The following is a 25,702-nucleotide window of genomic DNA, read 5'->3' as shown; positions in this document are numbered from 1 at the left end:
AATGCAATAGGATCAGGTAGCCTTCCTTGAGTATTCCTAGGGCTTTCTCTAGGAACATCATACATCAGTTCTTGAAGCCCATACTTGAAAAGCTGAGACAGGCTGATGTTCAAAAAGCCCTCCCTGAAAGCAAAGCATGGAGAACATGCTGTAAAGAAAGAATATTCACACCTCTTGGACAGAAAACCAGCCTATTGTCTAATGTTCCAAACACCTCCTAGGTTGAACTAATGCCTCAATGCATCTCAGGTTCTAACCACTGGCCCATAGTCAGGGTCACTATGGAACAAAAAACCATGGAACCAAGAAAACCTGAAAGGAGCTTTGAAAAGTTTTCCATTTCAGGGAGCTAAACCTTCAGAATCCTGTGGCTGTCTGAGTTAGTTCCATTTTCTTTTCCTTAGAAGTTTGGTTTCTTCCCCTCCCATGAGAGATAAAGCAATGGGCATAATTTTCTGCTTGTCACCTACTTCCTGTAATTGTGTAACACATTTTAAGAAATGCTGGCCTGTCAGACACCAGCCCAGTTAATACACGGCAGAAATTGCACTTCATGTTCCACCACAGAACCACAATCACGGGGGAGGAACTGTTCTAACAAAAGGAAGGTTGCAAGAAATCCAAGGGGAAAAAAGCACTAGATAACACCTTAAATGAAAGCACTAGATAGATAACATCTTAAATGCAGCCATGGAACTAAATCAGGCTCATTACTACACATCCACAGGAGCCTAGTGTAGGTAGCATCACTCCCAATTCACAAATAAATGTAAGAGGACAACTCAGTACTTGACATTTACCTCCTGCTTTCCCCAGTGCTGAAGACTACTCAATACCAAGCATGAATAATGGAGGCCTTGGAGGCCTAAACCACCATGGATTTTTGTCAGAAAATGAACTTTATGTCAATGAAAGCAACTGCCGATTTTACTGTCTGCCACCCACCGTATGTTTGAAAATTTCCATTCTGAATGGCTTATGCATGCTAGGATGTACATTTTCCTACCTGCTGCATGATAGGCAGCCACAGGAGAAGCAGTGAGGGATGTGGGAATAGGCTAATACCTCAGAAGCAAAACTGGAATTTACCTCTTTCTTCTCTGCATGAGACTAAGCCAGCACCTGGCAATAAGGTTACTCCTCACATCTGTCACCCACACCTGCAGCCAAGGGTCAGTGGCAACAACACAATAAGATAAAATATTAAACCTTACAAGCGGTAAGTTTAAAGCCTGTGAAAAATTTATCTCCACACTTTAATAAGAGACTAAATTGAAAAGGCTCAGCATTAAATCACATAGAAGTCTCTGTCCAAGCTCTATCCTTACTCATTCCTGATCATCTTAAATTTTGATGATTTACAAAACATGACACAAAGCAAAAGCTGCTGTTACTACTTAGAATAAATGTTCACTCACCAGTGGATTAACATTAAACAGATTAAATAAGCGATGAACTCAAATAGAGAAAATCCTTTCTTCTCCTCCCACAAACCACTTAAGGCTCTTCCACAGAAACTTCCTTTCAGTATTTCCTAATTTTGCCTTTTTGTCCTACACAAATAAAAAGTTGTGAAATTAACTTATACTGAAAATTAACTCATAAGAGCCAGAAAACTTAATGTAAATGCACTTTAGTCTAGCCAGGTTGATAATCTCCCCAGTGCATTTGCATTCCCCTCTTCCAGGGTAATTAATCAATAACTCCTTCCTGGCCAGCAGGGGGACAGGAGGGGACATGACCTTTGGAGAACACTGCCATCAGGGCTGCCATGAAGGATCAGACCTGAAATGCAGCAGGAGCACCTCTGTTATCCCTCCAAGTGGCCAGCACAAGATGCTTCTTTCAAGTAAAAACCTGTGAGATCTGGAGTAGCCTGATCCATCCAGTAAACCCCACTCCAACCTCTACTATTTAAGAGCTACCTGAAGAACCAGTAGCTCCTTTCTGAAGGTCATCAGATTTAATTGTAACTTCTCCAGTTATTCTTGATACAGATACAAGATATCTGGTTTCAGCACTGTCATACAGCTAGTTCCCCTCTTCTGAGAAGGTATTTATTCTCTGTTATCAGTTAGATGCTTCCATATTCTTATGCAGAAGAGAACTAAAAGTCCTCACACCTCCTGTGCTGGAAACCAACACAGATAATGCGGGAGAATTGGTGCACACTAAGAATAAGCATCTCACAGCCTGGAGGAACCATTAGCAGACCCTTCTTCAAATCCACAAAGCAAAAGAGTATTGCTGTGGTACTGTATGAGTAATGATATTAAGTGCTTCCTGAATTTGTCTGCAAAAATACAGGAAACACAGGTTTAAAATCAAGCACTTATTTTTTCTTCTACCATGAGTAACAAAAAAACCCCACAAACAAACAAACAAACAAAAAAGCTCAAACAAATCAAACAGCCTTTCAGAAGTTATCAATATTATCTACAGTAAAAGCTATTTTTTTTCTCTCACTAAGGAAAAAATGATGTTCAAACTGGAGAAAAGGCTGTTTCACCATGGCAAGATTTGTTTCTTCTGAATGGTGCTAAATGATGCAGAGAAGACTCTAAGAACAGATAGCAGTAATCATAACCTTTTTTTTTTCCCCTCCAAATCTCTTCTTCCCAAATCAGCAGTTCTTACAGGAAAAAAATTGCACTCCTGTTGCTGGAACCAAACCTGTTTCATGCAAAGGTAAATTATCTGAACCTGTTTTTTACATACCTTATCTAGTTTACCTTCTTCAAATTTAGTGAAATATCCACACTTCCCATCTATATCATTCCAACCTCCGCAAGGCTCATTAAGCTCGCAGGTGTTCTGTTTTCAGACAGTAAAATCCTCGGAATAGGAATCACTACATCCATATTTATTGCAAGTGCCCATCCCAGCTGTTTGCTGTATGAGAGAAAGGAGTCAGACCTGCACAGGACGAACACTGCTGCCCCACGAGATGGTGGGATGAGAGAGTTGCTCTTGTCCAGCTTTATTGCTTTTGGACAGAGGTCAGGCAGAACTTCATTTTACTTCATGTTTTCTCTGTTTTACTTTTGGCCTATGAAACAGTGGAATCCATAGAAGAAGAAAAATACCTAATTTATACCTTGGAAAAGGCATTACTTCAAACAGGTTTCAGTGGGAATTCTTGAGGGATATTTCTTATCTCTAAGCTACTTCTGCAGGAAAAAAATTAAGCTGGTGATTTAAAAAATAGACTTCACATATAAGGGACAGATCAGGCATTATTGATAAAAGCTGTGGAGTTATTTCTCCTGGAGACTTGTTCTAGCATTTACTATCCAAAATAACCTTTGGGATTCAGTGCAGCCTGAGAAGCATGTGGAAATGCTCATTGGCATGCAGAGCTCAAAGTGCAAACACATTGCACCAGCAAGGGCAGCTTCTGGTCCAAATTTGGGCTGCAACTCTCAGCTGAAATATCAACAACTCACTGCTCAATAGGCCTGAAGACCCTCCTTCCTTTCTGTTCTTGCTCTGGCCTTCCTCCCTTTGCTTTCCTTACTTTTTCCTCCTTGAAGAAACACTTGGGATGTTCAACACGCTGGAACTGCTGCTTCAATAGGTGCCAGCCTCGGCGATAATTTTGGACAAACTCAAGGCAGAAAAGTAAAAGAGATGAAGGAATGGGAAAATTGCCAAAGATATCCAAATGCCTGAAGGTCTAGACAAGCTCAGTGTGGAAATACAAAGGCATCTATGCATTTCAGTTTCATGGGCAACTTCCATAGCTCTGAAAATCTGTAAGGACATTGGAGTTTCCTTGATCCAACCATCCTCCAGACCCACCTGTATCTTGGCTGACATGATTTTAAAAGCTGACTTTTAATCAAAGGTGAATATCTTACCTGGAAGAATGGAGTTGAAACTCTTAGCTCCACCTTTTTGCCAGCTGTAACTCACCTCACCCTCCACCAGCCTTCAGCACCCAGCAGGAGAGCAAGACTTTAGCCTCACTGGATTTCAGCCACCGCTATTGACCGCTTCCCCAGTTGACTCCTCCCTAAGCTATAAAGAAGTAAACAAGAAACAAAACCTCTCTCCCTCTAGAGCTGAAAACAGGGCCAAAACCTGTGTGTTTGTGCATTGTGCATATGTGTGTGTGTGTGTGTGTGTGTATTCCAGCCTGGCATATCTCAGATTCAGAAGGTAAATTCTCAATTTAAGAGATAACTGAAGATGCAAAGATCTTCCCAGACATTCACCTAACTATTGAACAAGTGGAATAATGAGAAAACTGAACTGTAACTGTAGAAGTCCTTTGTTCTGCAACAGCTTTCATGCTATTATTTCCCCAGCTGAATCCCCACATAATTTCCAAAACTTGAGCTTGTTTCAGCAAAGGAGCAGTAAGGCTGTTTCAGTGAGATACTCCACCTTCACATGCCCTTATGTGCTCACAGAGCAGCTGAAACACCTCCCAGCATCTGGGGGAAGCAGGTTTCAAAAAAAAAATAATTCCATAAAGCAAACAACACCCACACAACCTGGAACAGTGCCTACAGCTAAGCTCATGTTAAACAACTACTGCAAAGTTTCTCTTTCTAGAGAAAAAGATGGCACTTTGCTTTCTGGGGAAAAAATTGTTTTAGCATTTTGAAGGGCTCATTAAGCTTGCAGGTGTTCTGGGGATGTCTTGGCTCCAGCATTGCAGTGAGTCTCCCACACTGACTCTTCCCTAGTTGCTCAAGAGCTGGATTCAAGCTTAAATTAGGGAAGTGAGATCATGCTGTACCTGGAGACCCTGGGAGAAGAGAAGGACTGCCACAAAGGAGCCCTCATAGTGATGCCATTTGGACACTGACAGAGGAGACAAAGGCACCCAAGAAATCCTGTGGTTTGTCAAGGGAGCTCAGGTTATCTCAGCACAGCAGCCAGTGCCACCCAGCAGTGGGGAGCTGTCGGCCAGTGCTGAAGGGAGGTGTTCTATAGCAGGAATTTGTGTTGGGACTGAAGTCACATCTTCCCTGCAAGCTAAGGGAATAGAGAAAAGACCAGCATTTTCACAGTGGCTAATCCATCACTGGCAGGTGGGTTTTACTCAAGACCTGTTCAGAGAGGTTTCATTTTTGCCTAAAAGACTTTCAATTTCTTTAAGTGCAGCCATTTAAAACATCTTCCCTTGAGCTGGCATTTCTGGGCTCTGGTAGGGCGGAGGGGTTTTCACCATCACCAAGAACCCTTTCATCCTCAACTCCTTCATGACAGGTATATTTACCTATATGCTAGTTCAGAAAGATTCCCAAGGCAGACTGAAAAGGGTTCAGTTGCCTAAACAAGGGTTTCTAGCACCATTTTAGGTGCCAGACTCCCAGCTGCTGTAACAGAAGGCTGTGCATCTCTGTGTCCTGGCTCATCTGTGCCAGCACATATGGACATGTCTCATCACTGGGGACAGCTGAAGGGGCCCAAGACCCTGATAACCAGGGTCTAGCCTGCTCCTTCCACATCCTTCACAGCTCAGGGAGGCAGCATTCATAATCTACCACTACTCCCTGAAGCATTTCTTTTGTGTGTAAAATATCCCATGTGTACTAAACATGAGGTTTGGAAATGTCTTCTAGCAGCCCCAAACCTGTCACCCAGGTAACTTGTCATAAAATACAGTCAAATGAATATTGATACTGAAGACAAAGATCATTATTTGTGACCTAAGTATTTTTGGGGAAAAAAAAGCCATTTAAAATACATAAACATTTGAATCCTAAAGCACAAGAGTATGAAAATATGATGGAGAGGGGAAGGATGAGGCAGCAAGCTTTGGTGAATATTTCCCTGCATTGCTATTAAAGTCTCTGATGCGGAGGCAGGCCTCTCCAGCAAACAAGCTGTCAAGCAGGCTTCAGTCACTCAGCTCCATAAAGAGAAGAGAATTCTGGATTGAGCTAGCTGCAAAGGCTGTCTCTGAGCATATACACCCCTTGCTGTGTTATCCATCAGTCAGACTGGAATTTTCTAATGTGATCAATCATAGGCTTGATTTCATGTGCCTTTATGAGATGCTTCAAAACTCAATTCCCCCACAGACCCTTAAAATAAGGCTTCATGAAAAGTAAATAGGATCTTCTTGAGGTCTCAAGCCAGACATCAAAAGGACAGGCATGGAGAATCACCAAACCATTTTTATAGCCTCACCTGAAATCCTCCTCCAGACTTTCACATATGCATTTAGTGCTTCTAGCCAGGGAAAAATGCAAACCAAACCACAGAATATTGTCTATGAAGCTACCAGTGAGTCAGATTTGCTGTCACTGCTTTAGTGTCATTTCTGCATTTGTGGCTGATAAGTCTGATAGATTCATCCACATAAACCCCCAAACTATTTCATCTCATCTGTAAACAATTTTGAAGCAATTGGGAGCACAGTTAAAAGGAAGCTGTCCCTCACACCACACATTGTCTTTCAAGCATTAACAAGGAAATTTAAATTTATGTCAAGTATTCATACAAAAAGAAGTATACTCCTTTACAGCCTTAACAAATAAAACAAGAAAAACAGAGGAACGTTTATCTTAAATTGTTAGGACTACTGCAAAGCATTAAGTTTATGCTACTACCATTTCTGAACTCTTCATTTCCCTTTCACCCAGCCCTTTATTTACCTTGAATCCCCAAAGGACTAATATTGCCTCTCAATGCTGGCACATGATGGTACCGGTGTGGCCTTGAACTCCTGTACATCCAGTGGTACCTGCCAATTTCCATTTCTGGTCTGGTGATCACTGCCAATTTTAGGTGGTAAAAAGTCAGTGTCACCAACAAGTTTTAGTTCAGTACTTTCAGTCATTTAACTTTAAAAACAAGAGCCCAGAAAAACACACTGTAGTTTCAGAACTGAAACAACATAACCTTACAGACTAAGGGAAAAGATTAGGAGGGATGATCAAGAGGGAAATGCTCACACAGGTGTTAAGAAAGGTTGAATAGCTGAAACTCTACCTAGGATTTGAGTTAAAACACATAAGGAAGGGCCCTCTATTCCTTACCCCCACCCACTCTCATGTCTCCCTCTCTTTGTCCATGACAAAAAGCTCTGCTCCAGCAGAAAAGGAAGGTAAAGTCATGGAAAATCACGTTACCTGTTTTTTAAAAAGACTCTAATGCTGTCAAAGAAAAAGGTTATTGCTTCATGTCAAGGTAGGGCAAACACAAAGGTTTGCACTGATACTTTCTTACATTCAAAAAATAAAAGTTTGGTTTTCTAGTTTCACCTAGGCTCTGCTCACATCAATAAATCTGGACCAAGTGTGTTGAAAATTATTTGTTCCAGGTTCATGGCCAAGAAGAGCAGTCCTGCTTCTCCTTGTCTTTTCAGAGGAAGCCCAGCAACAAGGCCCCACATGCAGCAACTCACCTCACCCACTCACACACTCATGGCACACTCACTGGCACAGGGTTTCTGTGCTCCTGAAGAGGCAGGAAACAGCATCAAACCACTTCTGAGCCTACATGTCCCCACTGCTACCCCTATGGCCTTGTCAAAGCTGTCAGGGTGACACTGACAGACCTTTATTTAAAATGCACCAGAGTCCCCCTCTGCAGTGGCTAAATGAGAAAGCAACCATCATTTCTGGCTGAAGCAAATCCAATTCAGCAGCATTTGGGCATGTGAGAACGTGAAGGTTGTGAGGATGAAAACCCCATCTACTGTAGACTAGATTAGAGACAAATTTCAAGGGGCAGGAGAAGTAGAAATGCCATAAATTTCTAGCCTATGAGGGGCTCAGAAGGTCCTGGACCCAGTCCCTCTCATATGGTTTTGCTGCTTGTGCAATGAGGAGTTTGGCGCAGCCACATTTGCATATGTCAAGAAGAGAAAAAAATCTCGGCCTTGAATCCAAATGCTGGATCTAAAGATTTAAACCAAGAATTTGTTGGTCTTCTTTAACAGCAAACAAACTCCAATACTAAGAGTCTTTTGGGTTTTCTACATAAATTTAGCATCAATGGCTCTCTAAAGGATACTTCATGGCTTGGTAATTTTCCCCTCTCTGCATCTCACACACAAACCAGCAAGCAGGTATCAGTAAATCTTCCACAGACGACATTATTCTGTATTGTGTGGCTCATTCTTCCTCTTAGGAAAGAAAAGTTCCACATCTTATGAGCATAACAAAATTCAAAATGTGTTGAAAGTACTGTTCCAAAATGACTGCACACTCTCAGGACGATATCATCTCCTTCTGCTCAGAGAGGAACAATCCTGCTTGGGAGATCAGAAGGAAAGCCATAAAAATGGAATTGGATACAAAATGGAAAACAAAATTCTTTGCTAGTACAGCATACCTCTTCTCCTTCTCTGCCTCCCCAATGTCTGCCCCCTGCCTTTTTGAGGCTACTTACTGGACACTGGTAACAGATTCAGATTATTTTTTTTTAATTAAGATTAAAAATAACCAGCTGCAAAGACTTCTGAAAAGAAAAGAATTATTCATTTGTACTGCAGCAGCATCTAAGCCAAACATTCCATATCAAGAAGATTTTATCCTACTAGCTTGAACCCACAATTTGAGATTTCTCCTGCAGTGGCCACAAAAAGCACTTGTTCAGAGCAGCAGAGCAGGCAGCTCCTTTTCTCCCTTAGCCTGGGGAAATGCTGGTGAAGTCACCTGTCTGGTGTACAAACATCAAACCCTGAAACACAGAGACATCATGTAAACTTTGTAGCATCGTTTCTGTAAGTGAAAATATTCTATGGAGCTGGTTTCTTTAATAAGCAATTTCTGGTTTGGCAGTAACAGGGCTCCTTTCATTAGCAGGCAGTTCAAACTCCATAAGGAATCTCAGTTTTTCCACTGAGCACTGGCTCAATGGAGCGAGCCACTTAGCAATGGCTGTTTGGTAGCCCTTAGTGCATGCCTGGCACGACCTTTGAAGCTGAAGGGTATTTCTGGGTGACTTTGCTGGGACCCACCCAGGCCCACTCATGTAAAAACACCAGGTCAAAAGCTCCCAGGCTTCAGTGGTGTAACAACTGCTGCTCACAGTCCATATCCATTGGAATTTAACTCTGTACCCTGAATCATTGGGAAAGGAGAGAGGCTTGAGGGTGTCTTTACCTTTTGCTTTTTGAGTAACTAACTGCACTAATTGTATTTCCTGGTCTAGGTTACAATGTCCTCTACTCACAGCCAAGCTCGAGGCCTCCTGTCAGAACCAGGTTGTCCTCAGTCCTGCACAGACACAGCAGCTACAGAACTGACAATGTTTCCATGTCACACCACACAGGCACATGGATGGTGACTGTGGTGTTCAATATTCATTGGGATGAATCATCTTGCATGCCTGTAATCAAACTCACAGTGCTTAACATCCTCATGCTTGCTGCCTTTATCTTTTGGTTTTAGAGGAAACACAGTTTTGATATTCATCTGTCTTAGCTGATGAAGCAGTCCATGGGAGCAAAGAGAGGGTATTGTTTGGTCATTGATGATCTGGTGATGAAACCTGGACAAGGAGCAAGGCTGGGCAGAAAATGGGGAAGGGTCAGAGTAACTGAAGGAGACCTTCCCCCCCTCTTTGCCCCCTTTGCTCCTGCTGCAAAATCCATTGTGCACACACAGTGCCATCTGGGTTTCCCCACCCCCGTTACCATATCCCATGGCACATATGTCTAGGTTTTCTGCTTTCATGAGGTTGTTCAGACCACTATGAGTACATTCTCCAAGTATTTTTCAACCCCCTCCTATTTACAAACCAAATCCTATTCATTAAAACCTAAATCACTAAGCCTGCAAAATTATTATCCCCAGAATATCGCGTGTCCCAGATTCTCCCAGGGCTGGACCTCTCTTCCTACAGTCGTATTCTTCAGGGACTTATGCTTACAGCAGTTGTTGTTGTCAGTGCATCTGAAACACCAATCAACTGCTTAAAATGGGGGAAAATATGCAGTGTACTAAATATGTTTGAATGTCTTGACAGCTCGGATACCACTGTGTGAGCCTTCCATTAGGTGGGTACCTTGGATTTTGGTCATGATCATAACACATATTTAAAAAAAATACTTTTTTTTCCAATTTGTTGTAATGAAAAATACATCTGTGATGCATCAAAATGTCACAAGCTCACTGTGTAAAAATAACTTTACTAAAAGTGAAATAAACTGCCTGACAATCCATTCATTTCTCACACTGCACTTTAAAGCTTCATTTAAACACAACTGTACAACCATGTACAATAGTGTAAGACAAGCAAAGTATTTTCTTTCTATTTTTGACTAGTATATACTTGTCTATTTAGAGCTTAAAAGCTGAAACATGGCTTCATATACCATAAAAATAATAAAGCTCACAGCTATTACTAACCACCAGGTCTTCTTTTATCAAGAGAACATAAGCAGGGAAGAGCCAATTAAAAGGGACCTTTGGTACAGCTGCTCAAACTGGTCTTCATTATTCCTTAGCACAGCATAGGCAATTTGAACATCATATGTATTCATATAAGGAACCTAAACCCTAGTATCAGGGCTTTCTTCCATCCTGTGTGTAATTGGTGAATTCACCATGGTCATCCACAGTTGGGATTTATTTTCTTTTTTCTTCTTTTAATTTTTTTAATTTTTATTTTGCAACTTGGTACTATTTCTCACAGTTAAATGAAAAAGGAAACTTCTTGTCTCTGTTAATGTGTATCAGGATCTATATCCTTCGCTGCTGATGCAAAACGGCATTTCGTTTTTCTTATTTATTCCACCTCAGTAAATCTGCCTGCCCAGTCCTCACATTTTGATTTAATTTAATGCCTGCAAGATAAACCCTGTCATTTGTAATAATTTGTAAACCTTCATCTTTAAAATGCATCCAATCTGTCCTGCAGCCCTGCAAAGTATCTGTTAAACATTTTGCTTCAGCTTTCATGGTGTTTTCCTCTGATAAGGGCTGCTGATACACAGCATAAAGCTGACTTATTTCTTATCTCCATCAGCATGAGGGTTGTTCCAATTCCAATTAAAAAAACTGGGACAGCAGCCACTCATCTGGGTGCAGAGAAACAAATGTCAGATAAACACTGAATCCATCAGCTGGGTAGTACTGCTGCCTGAATCAGGCAAGGGATTCATGAAAATTATTAAATAAATAAATAAAGATAGCATGGTTTAGGTCTATACAGTTTAGAAAATTTAAAAATTCTAAAAAATTTTCAATAATTTTCATTTATCAATCTGTAACTATTCATAAAGCACATCAGCTTGTGCAAATTGTCTCAGCTACACTGCAATCCACAATAGCTGGCTGTCCACATTTGCCACAGAGACAGAAAACACAACCCAGTACCTGTGTGGCACCAGTGCTCATGTACGACTGCTTTGGGTGCTCAAACTGAAAATAGACCTCGCTGCTCACGCCAAGTGTTCCAGCAGCATTGCTCTCCAGGGTTCTCCCAATACTGGGAGATCTGTACACAGACAGCATGTAGTCCTAGCCCAACTTCCTTCAAGCATTTATTCCACAAAACTGCAGCACATCATCAAGAAGGTCCTTGCATTGAAAACACACCCTAGAAACAGGCAGCTTAAAATTCTGGCTAAGGGAAAATACCTCTTAGTTTAAAAGCATAATTTGCTATTAAATAAATGCAGATACTTTCCCAGAACATGGCAGTGAAAAGCATACTGAGTGTGAACTTGAGCACCCAAAGCAGAATGCTCATGATCTTCCCTTGCTCAGTCCTAGCAATAGCAGCATCTCCCAAACCCCTTCAGATGGTGGTTTATCTCCCTAGGCTTTGCAATTAATTTCTAGAAGGAAGAGTTAAAAGACCCTGTGATAGGACTTCAACTGCTTCAAGCTGTGGCAGTTGCCTTGAAATCACTGGATCTAGGGCATCTCATAAAGGATGGCCATTACCAAGGCCAGGTAGGATCTTAGAGGAAGAAGAAAATGTTGCAAGGCTGGCAAGCATGTGAGCCATAACAAGTAAGAGATGTAGTCCAGAGAGTAAATTAAATCTCCTGTTCTGTACCCCAAAATAAAGCAGCAGCATTTTCCTGCGAGTTTCTTTACACAGAGAAAAAGCCCATTTTCCTCCACAGGAGTTGCTGGTGTAAGAGTCCTATTGAAAAATTCTGACATTTGAGAGGTACGTGATGCCTGCTGAGCCCATCTGAAAACCCAACTGGACTCGACAGATTTAGCCCTTTGGAAAACCTGACCCTCAAGACCAAATACGTCTTCTCCATGACCACTTCACAGCAGTAACTTTGCAGGGGATCTGGTCTATTTGTTTTGCTATAGAAATTAGGAGTAGGACTTTCAGCTTTCTGCATTTTAATTTGCTGTGAAGCATATTGAGAATTTAAGTGAAGAGAAATACAGAGCATACTGTGAGAGACCGTGTGCTACTTTCAGGAATCAGAGAATCAGCAGGAACAAAGCCTACAAGTGTTACATACATATAGTTATGTAACAGATCCAAAGTATAAAATTATCATAGAAAAAATTAAGAAATTGTGGTAACATTGGGATAGGAGGCTCCCTGCTTGCATTTGATGAAAACAACAGATCAACCTCCTTGACTTGGAAGCAGATTTACTGTTCTACATGTTGTTCTTTCATCCTTGCCAAAACAAAAGGGAAGCCATAAACTCATCATAAACACACTCAGCAACACATTTTGTTTTGCGCAGCTGCTAATGCACGCGGATAACTTTCTTTAGGGTTCATTGTAACATGAATTCCATTGGTTTAAAAAAAGCTCCTCAGTCAGAAGAAAGAATTGCTATAATTTTTGAAGAATGATCTATCAATTCAAGGTGGTTTTATAGTCAATCTATTCAGGACATTTTGTACATTAATTACTCAAAATCTGCAGTGAGGTGGGTTATTGTCCACATACACTAATGGCTTTCGGAGTTTAATCTCTCATCAGTGGACCTCCTTTTGTGAAATCCCTAAGGGATTATGTAGTACTATGTCTAATCACTTGACAAATTTCATTTACTTGAAACTGAAGCTTGTTTTATATGAAGTGTGTAGCAGGAGTCAGATTCAAAGCAGGAAAACAAAATCTGTTACTGGACACTACCGGGATTTATCTTGTTTATATCTGAACTGTTGAACAATCGATAAAAGAATTCTGCTTGGGGAAATGCACTAGTTGTTTATCAGCTGCTTAAGCCTATGAGATACTCAGATGAGATACTCAGATTGCTTATAAACGATACACAGCAGGTTAAAGAAATGTACTATGGCTCAAATAAAAAGACAGCGGAAATTTAAATAATTTTGTGGCTGCTGTACCATTCAGTAAAAAAACCCCAACAAACTGCTATGATCTGTAGAGTACTCTGCTACACTGAAGAGGAATGGTTATTTGTCACAAATTATACAACAGAGAAAGAAAATATTCCTTGCGAGTTGAATTTATGCTCTGAACTTCAGCACTCCAGACCAGACAGAATCAACCTGTGAAGCTGGGATGGATGAAGCACCTCTCTTTCAGCGCTGCCATCTCCCCACAACAGAACCACTACCATGGAATTGTTCTCTCCATTAAGCAGTAATTCTCAGTGATTAACACATCCTGAAATCGAATGTTGCAAAACTCACTGCATTGTTCTCCCTTATCATAGTGCAAGCAGATAGCTACCAAAGTAAAATTTGCCAGATGACACCACAGAAAAGGAATTTTAAAAATAAGAGTAGCATTTGGCATGGAGCTCACTACACGAAGGTTGTGTGACATTATAATCTATTATATGTTGTTATAACCTAGGTCTCCCACACTGCATTGCAAAGCCTTGCTACATGGCTAGCTAGTCTCGATGAAAACACCAGATTACGGCTCCGAAAACAACATGCAAACACACAGGCACACGCTACCTCTGTAAACCAAATTAACCAAAATCTGTCAAAGACGCAGCAATAACGAGACTTCTTTTGCAAGCATCATTTCGGGTAGGGTTAGGACAGATTCAGAGCAAATACAGACGCAGACAGAAAGGTTGATGCTCTATTAATTTGTTGTCAAGCCATGCAGGAAAGGACGGCTGAAAGCCCGAAGACGCAGTAATGATTGTTTAAGAGCTATTTGAAAAAGTGACAAAACTGGCCTAAACCTCTTTAAGCCCCCTGAATGAAAAGATTTAAACAGGCTATTGTTAGACCCCTGGGTACCTTTTTTCTCTTGGCTTTGTTCTGCATTTTCCTCCGCTGCAGTTTCCATGGCTGGCTTCATACCATCCACCAAAAATGCCGCCCCCCCTCCCCCCCCAGCAAGCACTTTTTCTCTTCGCCTCCTTTCTCGCTCCCTTCCGTCTCCTATTTACAGCGGCGGTGATTGAGCGGCTCTGTTCTCCCCTACAGTAGATTACAGTCCTTTCCAAAATGCCAGAAAAGTCTTGTCAGCTTCAATTTCGCTCCGCTGACTGGTCCACGAGGAGCTGTGCCAGCTCGCTCAGCTATACGTCACCAGGGTCCCCAGCTATAAAATAGCCATCCTGTGCCTCGCCTTGCCACACCGCGGGGATAGATAGCATCACCCGATCGCGCCCCCTTCCTCCTGCCCTCCGCTCTTCCCCTCTTTCCCGTCTCCCAACAAACGTTAATCAATTCTCCGGGTAGTGAATGGATTGGTGACACCGGGAGGGGAGATGCAAGGGAGAAAGAAAGGAGCCCCCGGCCGCGGTGAGGTGAGCCCCCCGGCCGCCGTCTCCAAGGGGAGTGCACGCCGGCACACAATCACAAGGCTCCCTTTCCCATGGGACCTTGTTATTATGCTTTGCATTTTGATTTATTCCACATGCCCTCTGCTCTTTCAAGGGGTGGGGGGTGATGGGTCTGCTCTCTCTGTTTGCTTTCTTTGCTGAGAGATCCGCTCACCCACGGTAAAAGACTGTGTGAGAGAAGCATAAAAGCAAAAGCGGGCATATATATGTATGTACATGGAAAATTTTAATTCTTTGTTTGACTCGTGAGCACAATGGGGGGAAAAAAAAGAAGAAAAAAATATCCAAGCAAGGAGACAGGAAGCTAGTTCAAGTGAGCTAAAATGCACGTGCAACACTCTAAAGGATAAAATGTTTAAGAAAACACAACTTGGGCTTTAAAAGGAGGTCTGCCACTAGAGACCTAAAGCCATGCTTGGGAGTGAGCACAGAGTTGCTGTTCAGCACGTTTGATCACTCTCCTAAATCCAGACAGACTGCAACATGATCAAATAAGCTGCACTTGGGAGCAACAAACTCAAGACATGCCAGCATTGCACTGCATGAGGTGACTTTAGGTGTCCCCAGCCCACTCTTGTGCTGGGGAGCCACAGAGCAGGGCGACACCACACAGGGATATTGCTCCCCTCCCAAAACCCAGGACAACTGACACATTTAAGGCTGCACTGAGGCTAATTAACCTTGCCTGTCATTTTGCTTGTCTCAATGCCTTACAGTGCAACACACTGCACAGGGCACAAGTGCCCAAAGGCACTCCTTTGTGTGTGTAGGATGGTGGAGCAAGTGAGGTGTAATGGCCTTTGTGGTCCAGCCATTGCAGCCAGTTCTGCAGCCTGCAAAGATGCCCAGCAGATTCAGCAAATGCTGGGGATGTCAAAACCTACACCCTGCATGTTCCCTATAACAAATTCAAACAGGAGAGTGGGAAGAGGGAAGCAGTCCAAAGATTTGTAGCTGCAATTTAGTCTCTTCTGGTTGAAGTTACTACAACCCACAATTTTGCTGTGCATTTTTATTTCTAGATGTCAAGTGAAAAGCACAAAAGCCTCAGACCCAACCATTAGAGAAAGTTCCTGTGTCTTTCAAGTAATTAGTGCACAAACCCTCTTCTCTCACCACAGCTAACACAGCTGTTACTTTGCTTTGGGCATTACTGCTCAGACTTCAGGCTTCAGCACAGCTGCCAGGAGGTCTTGGTCACATCCTACGGTTTCGTATCACAGCATAAAAACTTGACGTCAAGCATTTACCTAAAATGCTTCCTTGAGTCCAGGAACAGTCTGCAGTTGAAGCTCCCACTTCAGCAGACCTCTGTGTAAGCAGGATGATGGTAGTAATTTGTAGATGGCATGCAGTATCTTCAGGAGCCAATGTGAGACAAGGGGTTGGGTTCCTGAAGGTAATCAAATCAGTAGGCACAGCAGAGACCTCAACCCAGGTGGCAAGACATACTTCCCCCACCTTCCTCTCCAGTGCTAAGACAGCAATCCACACACAGATTGAAATCCCTCCCCAGCAAGACCATGCACTGCAAACACACTCCCTGAAACAATCAGCCAAAATATGAAAGCATGGCTGATATGTTTGCTGTATTCTTCTAACTATTACTAAAAGTTGTTGGTATAACGATTATACAAAGAAAAGGTTCTACGAAGAGTGGGGCTTTTTCCCCATTTAACATCAGTAAGACTGAAACTCCATACCACATACACCCTCCTTGCTGAAAGTCACATGAATTTTAGTAATTGGTCAAAGCACTTGATTGCTTCTGACATAAAATTCTCTTCTTGGAACACCTCATTGTGCAGTTGCTACTTCTGTCATAGTCTAGATCTCTCTTTCTTAATGATCTTTGCTTTTAGACTGGAAGGTCTAAAACCTTAAAAAGCTGAAACCTCCCTTCAGATTATCCTAAATTACAAAAGGCCTGCTCATAACCTAATTCAAGTGGTGGAGTATCAATGCACTTATCAGTATAAATACACAGAAAATACAAACATAATCTGGAATTTCCTTTATTTAAACAGAAAATACATTAGACATAACTTGTGGTTATAGACTGTCCCTGGAGGAAACCCATGACCGTAGCCCTCCCCTCTTTACCAGTGAGACCTACTCCTTCAAACAGCTGCACACTTTCCTACTGGTGGTGAGCAGAATTTTAGGCAGGCTCAGGACTTCATAGTTTGTGGTGTTTCAGAAACTCAAAACTAACAGGCTGGGAGACTATTTCCTCAACTGTTTCCCCAGAATAACCCCTTCCCCAAACAGGCAATGAAAAATCAGTGCACAATACCAGAATCTACTTCACAAGAACCTGAACTGAGCACTTCAAAAATCATCAAGCACAACTATTCAAAAGCATTAATCCTACCAACTAAATCATCCTCTGGAAGCTCCAAGTATATATGAGCGTAAAATTCTCTCCCCTCCCTTGTTACTATTTTCTGGATTGCTGCAATGTATGACAGGTTTTAAGCAGTTATATTAAGCAATTTCTTGATTTTCAAACTTTTACACCATCATTGATAAATACAATGTATGCAAATAAAACAAACTATACTATTTCCTCCAGTGCTAACATGGGTTCTGATCTTGTGCTTCAAGCATTAATCTCAGCCAGCAAGTTGTCTCATTCAATGTTCCCTCCCTTAAACAGATACATCCATGTCATAATATGTGATGAGACTGGGAGACATCAAGTTTATGCCTATGACAACACAGCACAAGATTAAGCCACAAAGAGAAAAAAATTTAAAAACCCCAAAACTTTTAAGACAGATACTCAGAAAAACCTGCTTATACAGATCAAGCTGATTTAGATACCCAGCAACCAGGGCAGGCAGCTAGTTACATTTGAGAAGTTCAGCCCAGCATTTTGTTTTTGCAGAACAAGATAAAAGTGAAAATGAGGAGAGGGGCTGAGCAGCAAGGGTTTCTGCTGCTAAAGCACAGCTCTGAGCCTACTGCCAAACCTCAGGATGAATAGCAGTGGAGGAAAGTATGTGAAGGCGCTGCACACCAAGTCGCATTTACTGCAAAATAGTTAAAAGAAAGGGCTTAAATCTATTTTATCTAGGTATTAAAAAACCCCAAAACCACACATTTAATCATTTTGCTCAGTCAATTAAAATAGCACAATTGCAGAAGTTAAAAAATACATTAGAATCCCTATTCTGTTCATGTGCCAGTTTCTTTTGAACATCTATCTTTAATGTCACTGAATCTAGTTTACATTCCTGCAGGCTGAGAAGCTCTACCATAAGCTACAGCAAATTCTTCACAAGCTTTCAGGAGATGAATACACACTTGCCATTTCTACAAAGGCTTCACAGAGCTGTAATAAAGAGTGTTCTCACATAGCTGAAGAGCAATTTGAGATTATCTATGAGATCCAAGACTCAGAAGCTAAAATACAGAGACTGTCCTTCAAACAAGACTGACACACAGTCCAAACAACTAATTTCAAAGATGACTTGTAGAATACTTTTTATTTTAATATTTAAGAGAAAGAACAAATACACGTGAAGCCACTTGGTGCAATGTAATTGCTCGTGTTCAGCTTTAAACCAGTTACCAAAGACTTGCTTATAAAACCCAGTCCAAATACTTATGCAAAAGAAGGCAAACTTTCCATGTGGATAAAATCAAAGCATGACAAGTTTTCAGTTGTGCAGCAGTCATAGATCTTGCAAGTACCTTACAAAAACTTAAAAATTGGGGTTCACTCTTTCAGATATACTAGGTTACAGGAAAAATGGAATCCAAATTAACAAATAACAGTGGAAAATCCCTGCACTTATACCACAGTATAAAACAGACATGAGTCTGCACTGCACTTAGGGGTCTCAGTCTCACATTTCTGTGAGGAGAGGCAAAAAAAAAGGCTAAAGCATGGATAGTGGTTATCTCTGCAGCCAAAGAAAATCACTGAGTTAACCAATGGAGCTAAGTCCAGGAGTAAGCAAACCTTAACCGTGTGAAGATGCCAGTGCTGTGACTCCCTTAACAAAGCCTCATGAAGATGTCAATGACTGCTGCCAAGCTAAATGCCTGGTGACAAGCAGCAGGCAAAGGAGATGTCACTCACTGGTTGGGGTACGTACGGTTCTCTGTCCAGCCTGCCTGTTTCCAGCTGGACCACTACAGTTACAGCCACGGCTGAGAATCAAAGGTAATAAACAGCCCAGATCCAGAACATACACCAACAGCTAACATTTAGTGGGAACAAAAAAGGAAAAAAGAAATCCCTTAGAAAGTGAGCAGATGGTTCTGTAAGGCTTTTCCATAGCTAGGTCTCATCAAGCTCTAGTCTCAAAGATAGCTGTAGAGATGTTAAGTCTACCAAAGAAAAAAGCCTGAAGAGCTATAATGAAAGTCAAAATGAAAGAAAAAGTTGATGTCTTCTTAAGCAGGTGAGAGCTCCATTTCCACTTATGAAAGGCAGTCAACAGCACAGAAGGAAATAATTTTTAAAAGTGATGGACTTTATTTATCTAATCTAAGGGCCTTAGTAACATTTTCCTGGGTTTTAGAAACTTGTATTTAAAAGAGAAAAATCTGGGGAAAAGAATTCAAAACTCTTGACAGACAAAATACAGAACTCTCAACCATTCCAAAGACTTCCAAGGAAAGGCAATAAAAATGAAAACAAAATAGGATAAATGTGAAACTAAGCTGGAATCAACATGACCTCTTGCATCCCTCTCCTGTGAGGCTGCCTGGAGTAGCCTTTTGGCAAGCCAGAAAAAAATATGGTGACAAACTAGAACCCATTTAGACTACAGTAGAAAGAGCATGGAAATACAGAAAATGAAAGCAAAGACTTCCTAGCATCTCCCCCAGGAGGAACTTTCATTAGGCAAGTGTTTAGAGCTCCAGCTCCAGTGGCTGTCCTCAGCTTCTACTCCAGCTCCACAATTTTACCGCATGATTTTTCTGTAAGTGTACTGCATGGCAGGTTGCAAATGCTTTAACTTTAGAATGAAGTAGCAAAACAAGCCTTTGAGCTACCCAATCTCCATACATTTTTCTCTTCATCAGTGGCAAGGTCCTCACATACATGACTAGTACATGAAGCCTTCAACAGTACTTCAAATGCTCCTCCAGAATCTTAAGGGCTATGTTTTTGACTTTGGCACACATAACCACCTTTTTTTTTGCTCCCTCTGTCCATCACAACTGAAGGGAGATTCTCAGCTATCATACCTTTGCCTTGTAGTGCAGCAGGAATAAAATGTGCTCAAGCCTTTTGTCTTTGTTGCCTTAATTCTGCACTTTGAAGACAATCCAACATACTTAGCTTTTGCTGTGAACCCTCTTCTCCAATACTGTTGTCAAAGCTTACTGCCATCTCAGGAAACTAACTGGAGCTTCTGAATACTTGGACATACTGAAACAGCATCCTAGATATTTATGTCACACTTGCCAGCACTCAAGTAGAAGTGCCTCGTGTACTTGTAGAAGAGCTATTTCTGCCAGCAATTTAGAAGGCAGCAAAGGTATCATTATAATATACTCCTGTTAATACAGCTGTTCCATCTCAAAACACAAGAGCTTGACACAGGCCTGGCATTGGGACGCTACCTGTTGATTTCTTTTTTTCTGTCTATAAATAAACATCACTGAGTTCAGCCTTGACACAAACTTAGCCTTTTGCTCCACAAAGTCACATTTAATCAGACAATTCTCTGTTAACTTTACATCCAGTTCTGATTTTCAAAATTGCCCTCCCACTCTTCGCATAGGCTTCAGCATCCCACCTACAATCTCTCATCTATTCAGTGCTCGTTTTGTTCTTCAGTCTTGGCTTCAGTCCAGTCTTTTCACAAAGCATGGAAAAAAGCAGGGAAATAAAAAGAAGTGCAAAAGCCTACAGCTCCCCAAAAAGAAACCAGGGGCACTCATTATAGAAGGGTACCTCACACTGCATACTGGGGGTACCTGGGGAGGGACAAGGATGAAGAATCCTCCTAGAATGTCACAAAGGAGTCCATGCATAAACCACAGATGTAGATATGTGTGTGTGTGTACACATACAGAAAACATGTATGTGTGCATATTCATATGTATAGGAAGAAAATGCATACAATTATATATGTATTTTTATTGAACAGTAAACCATATGAGCACCATTGGAACCACTATGAGGCATGCATACTAATTATTTCCTAGAGTCATGCAATAGGTATTCAGCTTGATAGTGAATGCACAGCCATCCCAGTGTACAGACTGCTACAGACTCCTGCAGCTCAAGGTTTCAGGGCCAGGAACCAAGTTAGCCAAGATCAGACTGGAGTTTGCAGCACAGCTAAGCCACACTTTGGGAGCACTGTTACCATTTTATCTCAGTATCCTGGGTTGGAAAATCAGCACCACCGGCCCCAGGCTCTGCCATACATTGCTCCTAGAGCAGCTCATGGATTGTTGGGCAGTTGTGCATCAACTTTTTGAAAAGCCCACTGAACTCAAAAGTCAAAATGTTGAGATAAAAGAAAGCATCACAATAATGATTGGTATCAGGTACTGAAATTCACTGTTTGAGGTTTCAGCACCTTGTAAGTCACGACAACTGTAGCTGTTTCCCCAAGATAGAAAATTCTTATTCTAGTGTAATTAAACTATACTTTGGAAAGATCCTGGACCAGTTCTGTCATGCAGTGCTGGACTGCCTGTTGAATTGCAAATGTAGTCTCTGTTCACACATAAGACACTAGTCATGAAATCCTCAGTTAAGACACTAACGAAACGGTCCCCAATTAATCACTGTATTCTTTGCAACAGCAGATATCCTCATTAGGAAAGCAGCAGGACATTAACAAGTCCCATGTTGAGAGTGTCCAATTAACTCATCGACTAAATATGTGCCAAGCAACTTCTCCAGTCTAGGTTTGCAGTCCCCTCTTTCCAGCTGCAGCGATTGGGATCCCAGTCATGTCGAAAGCAGTGGTTCTTTTGCGCTTTGCAAAGCCTTTGAGAGCGCCGCTGTGAACAGCAAACAACGCCGCTCAAGTGTTCTACAGGTCTTTCACTTGAGCCCACAAAAAGCTAAGTGTGCACTCACGGAGTTCAGCACAATTAAGAAAAAAACTCCACCCCTCTACCTTTGTAAACAAGGAATGACTTAACCTGCTAACAACGAGTGTGGTTGGAGCTCCGTCTGGATCACGTCACGCCTCAATTTTTGCTGAACCTCAGCAGTGGGTGATCCTGCATACAAAGTGAGCTCTGAGACAAAAGTGCTATAGGGTGAGTTAAGGACAAAGTAGCAGCTTTCAGCCTGGATTCCCAGATAGGCTGTCAAGTAAAATCCCTTGCCAGGGCAGGATTATTCCCTAGAGTATATATTTCCAACACTTTGTCTTGCCTAATTTTCTAAGTGTCTCAGGCTTGGAGCCTTTCAGTGTTTGGCGAGAAGAGCCACTCTGTGGCCCGGCAGGTTTTGAGGCTTGGCACAAAGGAGGGCTTGCACAATGGCCAGGGCCCCACTGCAGTCAGTGCAGAAGGAGCAGGGTCCCAGCCTCTGAAATGGCCTCCATTGCTGCTGCCTGAAAACCACTCAGACTCTCTTTTGAGCAATGCCTAGTTACATCCCCATCTCTGTTTTTTTCCAAACGTGATACTCACTTATTTTAAACAGCTGAAAGACATAATTTCTGCACTTTGTCATGACTCAGAGTGAAATTCATCTAGCATCTACTTTTCTTTATCTGTTCCTTGCATCATTCCCATCCTGTTTTATTTCTACTCTCTGGTTTTCAGCACATTTGTAATCATTTCTCTTGCACTCACAGCTTCCCAGGTGTAAACACTAAACATTTTCTTTGTGTGCTTCCTCTGGAGACACTCACATCAGTTATTGAAAATGCCCTGGGCATTTTTGATTTCTGTAGTACTACAGACACATCTTCCATATATCTCACTACTACTGATTCCTGAAGTACAATTATCTGCTCCACCTTTATGCACCATTTGGAGAGGAAAAGAAAGGAGCTGAGGAACCAGGGAAAAGGATAAGGGATGTATATATTGAAAAAAAAATCCCTAAAATTAAAACAAGAGAAAAGCACAAGGTAGAAAAAACACCCAAGGCTCTGACTAAGGTTTTTTCTGCTGAAGAACAGAAGAAGAACACTATGTAGAAAAAAACTACTATGTCAAGTGTAGGTGGAGGTGACCAAAGGCATGTTGCTCAACATGGGACATTGAGCTCACAGACTTGCCCACAAGTTGCAGAAAAAGACCACAGTTTCTCATGCTCAGCCAAAATCACCCAGCCCAAACTGCTTGTTCACAAGGTTATTAGTACAGGGAGGAAACTGACCAGCCACGGCTTTAAAAGTATTTATAAGCACTTCCACCCGTGGTCTTAGAAACTAATTGTGTGTTCAAGTGTAGTACATACTTCTATTGCAGACAGAACATCACCAGATTGCAAACACAATCAAAAGCCCATTTTCTTAGTTTAATTTGCAATTAGTACACTGCAGGTTTATAGAGCCAAACAAACTATAACTGATTTTTCACTGCCACTTCAAACTGTTTCTAAGCAAATATCATAGCAACATTATCAGATTGTCAATTTCACTAAAGCCCAAATTCTCTACAATAAAACAACACACACATGTTTAAAGGAAGACAGAAAATGTATTCCTGAGTAAACCGAGCATCTCCCTAGTTCGGGACCAACAGGGTCCTGGGACAAACCCCATCATTTAAAGACCTTTTCACAACTTTAGGAGAGAAGGGAAAAAATCCCAAATTCTAGGCTTTTATACATATCAGTCAGTATTTCAAGATTTTGAATGCATACCAAACACTGATGAATGCATTTATTTCAACCTCCAACATAACCATATAGATATGGTAACAGACTAAGTAGCTTTTCAGAGACTCCCTTCTGTTGCATAACTGAAAAGAAAAAACTCTTGCCAGTTGCAGCATCCCCCATTTCCCGAGCTGAAGGCATCTCTTTACAGAGGGAGCTCAGCGCCACTGCCCTGCATGTATCAGCAACTTGGAAAGGAACCGATGGAGGCCTTGTCACGAAAAATCTGTTATTTCAGCTTAAACTGCACTTAAAGTGAACAGAAAGTAGGTGTCCGTGTTACCCCGAGAGGAACCCCGGGCCAGGGGGCTGCGGGATGGGCGCTGGAGGCCGGTGCTTGCACACCGCGGTCTCTGAGGCCGTGCCCTGGCGGGGCGGGGGGCCCGGGCCGGGCCGGGCCGGGCAGGCGGCGCCCATGGGAAGGCGGCCGGGCCGGGCCTTCACGGGTGAGCGGGCTCGGCAGCCGCATTCAGCGCACAATGCCCGCAGCCGCGCTCCCACAGCAGCGGCCTCCCCTGCTCCCCGCTTTTATCATCCTTCATATCTCAGCGATGACAGGCCTGAAAGGGCTTCTGATGGGAAATGTGCTTTGAATTAGCATATTTCCCCCTGCATACAATGGAGGCATTAAGCTGCTGCGTTTTGCAAGTCCAAACAAAAGCAGCCCAGGCTGTTTTTAGCAGCACTGTTTGAAGTTTTATTCCTCCTCTCCTTCGCCAGTTGCAAGCATATTTAACAAATTTTCACTCTTTCTGTAAAGAAGGAAGCACAACCGATAAAATCTTATTATTTGATCGGTTTCAGACTTTTAAAAGAGTCTTTCGATAATTCAAAGAGCAGCACAGTGTCTGTTGCACTGCTTGCACTGAACAGCAGCCCAGGGTCCCCCCCAGAGAGCTGGCCTGGCTGCCCTCAACACTGACACAGACCCTGTCATCGAGGATTTCAGAACTCAAACACATTCATCAGAAAGTGTCCTGTATTCAAAGCTAAATTATACCCCTGTATCCTGGACACATTTTTTAAAATACCTGTTTTGAAAATGAGAAACTGAAGCACTGTGCTGTAAGGAGGAGCAAAAAAAAAAGCCTTTTGTCCATCCTGGAATTATCCTTTGGTTTAATGGGAGAGCTGAACCTCAGAAGCATCACCTTTACGAAATAGTGAATTTCTATTTACCCAGGAAAAGAGGGCAAGAGGAAGGAGATGGAAATGAGTTCAACACTGAAGAGGAGGAAAAAGCACTGCTGCATCAAACCATCTTTGGGCAACAGCTGCCAGGAGAATAAATCTACCTCAGCTCAGTGTGTTGGTCTGTAATTGCTCATTAACACAGTTGGACCATTACGAAGCCAGTTTGTGGTTTTCTTGGTAAAGAGGCATGTCTGCCTTCTTCCTACATTAAACAGAATTTCCTCTGTGAGGAAGACATAAGATTACAAAGTCAAAATGCTTCGAGGAAGGGTTTGGTGGTTTGGGTTTGGTTTTTCTTCTTTTTCTTCTTCTTCTTCTTCTTCATTTTCCCTCTCCCAAAATTTCCACAGTATTTATGTAATCTTCTATATGTGGCACAGCTAAGAAGAAAAATCACACTCCTTAACAACATGAGATTACAGCAGAAAAGCAGAATGCCAATGAGATCCTAGGCAGGCAGCTTGCAAGTGAGGTGGATATAAAAGCTCTTCAGAAAAAAGCCTGGGTTGCAGCCTGCAGAAGCAGTCTTGTAGGAGAAATGCTTTGTTCAGACTCTTTTTGTTCTGTTTCAGGAAACTTTCCTGAGGATGAGCATCCATCTCTCCTCCTTGATTTCTTCTGCAGCAAAGCTCAAGATACTCAACAGTGTCTGCTGTGCACAAGCACTTTGCTCTCAACCATCCCCTGCCATGTGCCAAGCGCCCACGCAGCACCGTGCTGCCTCCCTGCAGATCTGCACGACCTGGCAGGAGAGGCATGTCACTCACTGGTCCCCACGGCAGTGACAGAGCTGCTGGCACTGGCACAGCACCGTGTCCATATGGCAGCAGCGACTGAGGTCTGACTGTGGACATCCTCCTCCCTCCAGCAGGGACCCTCCCTTCTCCCCACAAGATACTCTGCAACACTGAGTGTCCACAGCCCAAGGGTCTGACCCCCAGTGACTCTTCTCTGATGCACCAGCTCTGCCAACTTGACTCCCTGGAAAGCTTTTTCATAGT

General features: G+C 42.2%; 1 protein-coding gene across 8 annotated transcripts in view; it reads right to left on the bottom strand.

The window, feature by feature from the left end:
- The window catches only part of GPM6B (glycoprotein M6B), a 107,044-nt gene that overhangs the window by 18,144 nt on the left and 63,198 nt on the right, over positions 1–25,702 (bottom strand). For 2 of the 8 annotated variants that reach the window (XM_036384958.2, XM_036384977.2), the window contains exons 1-2: positions 14,130–14,205; positions 6,615–6,734 (exon numbers count right to left, since the gene is read on the bottom strand). The exons of 1 other annotated variant lie outside the window; for it this stretch is intronic. In XM_036384958.2, coding sequence (XP_036240851.1) covers positions 6,615–6,734; positions 14,130–14,190 — 181 coding nt within the window. In that variant the 5' untranslated portion in view covers positions 14,191–14,205. Of the gene's footprint in view, positions 1–6,614; positions 6,735–9,141; positions 9,152–14,129; positions 14,388–25,702 lie in introns of those variants that run through there. 5 more of the 8 variants (XM_036384969.2, XM_054514030.1, XM_054514031.1 and 2 more) reach the window with 4 other exon arrangements.

This window comes from Molothrus ater, chromosome 2, assembly GCF_012460135.2.
Source record: "Molothrus ater isolate BHLD 08-10-18 breed brown headed cowbird chromosome 2, BPBGC_Mater_1.1, whole genome shotgun sequence".
In the NCBI taxonomy this organism is placed as follows: Eukaryota; Metazoa; Chordata; class Aves; order Passeriformes; family Icteridae; genus Molothrus; species Molothrus ater.
This window is presented reverse-complemented; position numbering and strand designations above follow the sequence as displayed.